Source organism: Battus philenor, unplaced genomic scaffold (assembly GCF_028537555.1).
Source record: "Battus philenor isolate CCGP_79_NKW_IND1 unplaced genomic scaffold, ilBatPhil1.0.hap1 SCAF_19, whole genome shotgun sequence".
NCBI lineage: Eukaryota > Metazoa > Arthropoda > Insecta > Lepidoptera > Papilionidae > Battus > Battus philenor.
Genome location: NW_027181681.1, coordinates 8906599 through 8909960, shown reverse-complemented (window position 1 = coordinate 8909960; position 3362 = coordinate 8906599). Strand labels below are relative to the sequence as shown.

The following is a 3362-nucleotide window of genomic DNA, read 5'->3' as shown; positions in this document are numbered from 1 at the left end:
AAATATTGAACAGCACATCCTTGTTATAAATCATGTAGACCTCTTACTAATTTCATTTCTTAATAGCACGCTAAAGTTTCAAACTAAAGTTTTTAACTACAATGAATTATAAAAACTGCACTGTTTTTCAAAGTCAAAGTCTGTTTTTATCTCGAAAGTAGAAATATGTTGATCTATCGCCAAAAATGTAGTTTAAAGATAGTTTAAACAAGGCCTTAATAATATTCCATAAAAAAACTAAATAAACCGAAAATAAGATACTTTTATGATTCGTTAGAAGTAAATATTACCCTGATTTGGAAACACAAACCACACTTTAGTCTAGAAAAGATACAAAAACAGTTTATGCATACTCGTTACTCGTTTTTTTTGTTTTTTGAGAGCCACACTGTCGACATATTTTGAGATTTGTAGGCATTATTTTTAAATAACTCTTTAATTTGTGTTTTATTAATATTAAGTTAAATAAATAACTGACTACGTTTTTAGAACGCACATACGGAATCGGCCATGTATTACTTGCAATTAAGTTACATGGCATATTTATGTGTTTCTAAAGGTGTAATTGATCAGATTGTCCGATATTTTAAGAAAAGTTCTTTTTTGCAATTGTTAGAAGACTTTGATGTCCTTACAGACAGTTTTGGCTAACTACAACAGCAACCGATTTCAAAAAAGAAATGACAAAATAAATTTGCGATGTTAAGTCATATCGTGATTATTCTCTACCGCTATTGCATGTTAATGAAATTGTAATTGAATATTACTTTTAGAACCTAAACACAACAGTCACAGGTAAATAAAAATAAAAAAACATTTTTTTATTATATTTTTATTTATTGTATATCAATAATATTTACACAAACAGTCTTAATTTATCTGCCGCTGACCATTTCTAGTAGAATTAAAGAAATGGATGTAGAAGTATTATACTGTCTATCATTATGTAGGGAGCTTACGACAAGATACCGCCCTAGTGCTTACCGGCGTAGACACCACCGTTTCCCCATGCTTGGCCTCCGTAACCGCCGATTCCTACCAGCGAGGACTCTACGACGACCCCAGCGGCAGCTGGTGCGACACCAACGACGGCCGCACTACCACCACCAAGAACAACGCCGCCCTGTGCGTTTCTCGCAACAGCATCTGCAACGGCCGTAGCCTGAGCAGCGCTAGTAGCAACTGCAGCTGACTGGGCCCGGGCCGCGTTGGCGATGCGGGAAGCCTCAACGGCTCTAGTGTTAGCGTATGCGATGGCCTGCACGCGAGCGGCGTTAGCGACGCGATCCGCCTCTGCGGCGCGGGCCATCTCTAATGCACTTGCGGATGCGGCCCTCCGGGCGGCCTCGGTGGCCCTGGCATTCTCGTACGCTGCCGCCTGTGCTCTCTGCAAGTTGGCTACACGTGTAGCGTCGAATGCTTGGGCGTTCTGTATAGCGTTAGCCTGCCTGGCACGGGCTTCGGCTTCAACTGCACGTGCGTTTTGGATAGCGGCCGCTGCGGCGTTGGCGATTTGGGCGGCTTGTACGGCTTGAGCATTCTGAAGAGCGCTGAGTTGCGCAGCTCCTACTGCGGCGGCGTTGTTGAGAGCGGCACCGCTGTTTAGACTCGAACCAGACATTGCGGTAGCCGCTGGAGCTGCTACCACGGCAGCTGCGGGTGCGGCCATTACAGCGGGACCGCTTATAATTCCAGCGGGCGCATAACCTTCACTGATGATTGCGCCACCACCTAAACCGGAACCTAGCCCTGCATCAATAAAAAATAGTTGCATTACTTTTTTATGCTTTCCCAGATAGCAATATTTCTTCTATAACATTTCTTATTATTACTCACCACCTCCAAGTACTTCGTACACCGCGGCGAGGACAAAGATAATCTAGAGCAAATAACAGATAAGTTATTTAATATGTTATTAAACAATAAAACAAGCATAATTTTATTACAATTAGCAATGCAAGTAATGTTTTTTTTTCCGTTACCGTGAGTCGAGACATCGCTGTTGTTCACTCCCTGTTACTCTGCGATGCGCTACCTGGTTAAACTGATTGCAAGTATGCTTTCAACAATTTCGTTTACGCTTATATACCGCACTAATATGCGAATTAGCAATTACAATGAAGCATTCGGTAATGTTGGACAAGATGCTGTTAATCCTGTTTTATGAATATTCTTTATGGCACTTCTTGACCTGATGTACGTTGGGAAATAGGTTGTAACAGCTGGATATTTAAAGTATGAACTATATCATATACATAATAAATGATGTATGTTCAAATGCATTGTTGGAGATATGATTTAAACCCCATATTGTTTGCGAATTGGAACTGCTAATATATATACGGAAATAAACAAATTCTTTAATTCATGATAAGAACTACACCATTGATATCTTCTTTGTATTTAAAAAAAATAACAATATATAATTTGATATTGCGTGTTTATTTACTTTATTATTTGTCTGTTAGTGGCACCACCAGAAAAGTTTAACATACGAAGTGAACACAAAACTATTAACTCATTTATCAGCCATGGTTACCTTTAAGTGTATTTTAACAAATGTGACTGCTACTACGTACAACATATAAAATGTATGAGCAAGGATAGCCCAGCGGTAGAGGACTGAGACTTGCGAACGTAGGTCACAGGTTTGATTCTCACGACAAAATCTTAAATAATTCACACTTTGTTTCCAGTTTCCAAACCAAGTTTCCAGAGTATGGGCAGCAGCGTCCACTGTGTAACATAATACGATCGCCACACTGCCTACCAAACGATGCGTTTATGATGTATCCTCCATAGACATTTTGGGAAGGTCTATGGGCCTTGCAATGGGCATCTATGACTTGAAACGACGACGACGATATAAAATGTTGAATAAATAAACTGTTAACTGTTTTCATGATATGTAATTATAAATAATGTTATTATTTATATTAGGGGGACTGGAAAGTAATGACGCTTTCTTAGATTAAATTGACACGACTACATTTTTAACAAATTTTTATTTCTAATCAACAATATATTCTCGTTCGTTATCAACAACCTTTTGTCGTCAAATATACAAAGTTTCAATGCCGGAACGGTAAAAATCAATCGGTTTTTCTGTATAGTATCGACAGCAACGACATTACTTTTCGGCCCCCCTAATAAGATATCCAATTTTTAAACGCTTCTATCGTCTGCCGTCTTGTAGAAAAATTGCGACGTTTACGGACTGTTTGTCTGTCTGTTACCTTTGACATATGAGTACTACCTTTGTGAACCGCAATAATCCATAACAGTAATAATTCGAATCGTTATTTGTTAAAATTATTTTGAATTTGCCATATTTTTTACATAATTTAACCGATATTTGCCTT

General features: G+C 38.6%; 1 protein-coding gene across 1 annotated transcript; it reads right to left on the bottom strand.

Moving 5' to 3' along the window:
* Nucleotides 1-973: 973 nt before the first annotated feature.
* On the bottom strand, nt 974-1997 carry LOC137921693 (antifreeze protein Maxi-like). Its single transcript, XM_068764505.1, has 3 exons — nt 1983-1997; nt 1837-1879; nt 974-1749 (listed from the first exon to the last, which is right to left on the bottom strand). The coding sequence occupies exons 1-3, from the start codon at nt 1995-1997 to the stop codon at nt 974-976; spliced, it is 834 nt and encodes a 277-aa protein (XP_068620606.1).
* Between the last annotated feature and the right edge of the window lie 1365 nt (nt 1998-3362).

Bases quoted from the DNA above. Each gene is read 5' to 3' on its own strand.
- LOC137921693 (XM_068764505.1), bottom strand. The intron at 1,750-1,836 runs GTGAGTAATAAT...TTATTGATGCAG, and splicing joins GTACGAAGTACTTGGAGGTG to GGCTAGGTTCCGGTTTAGGT.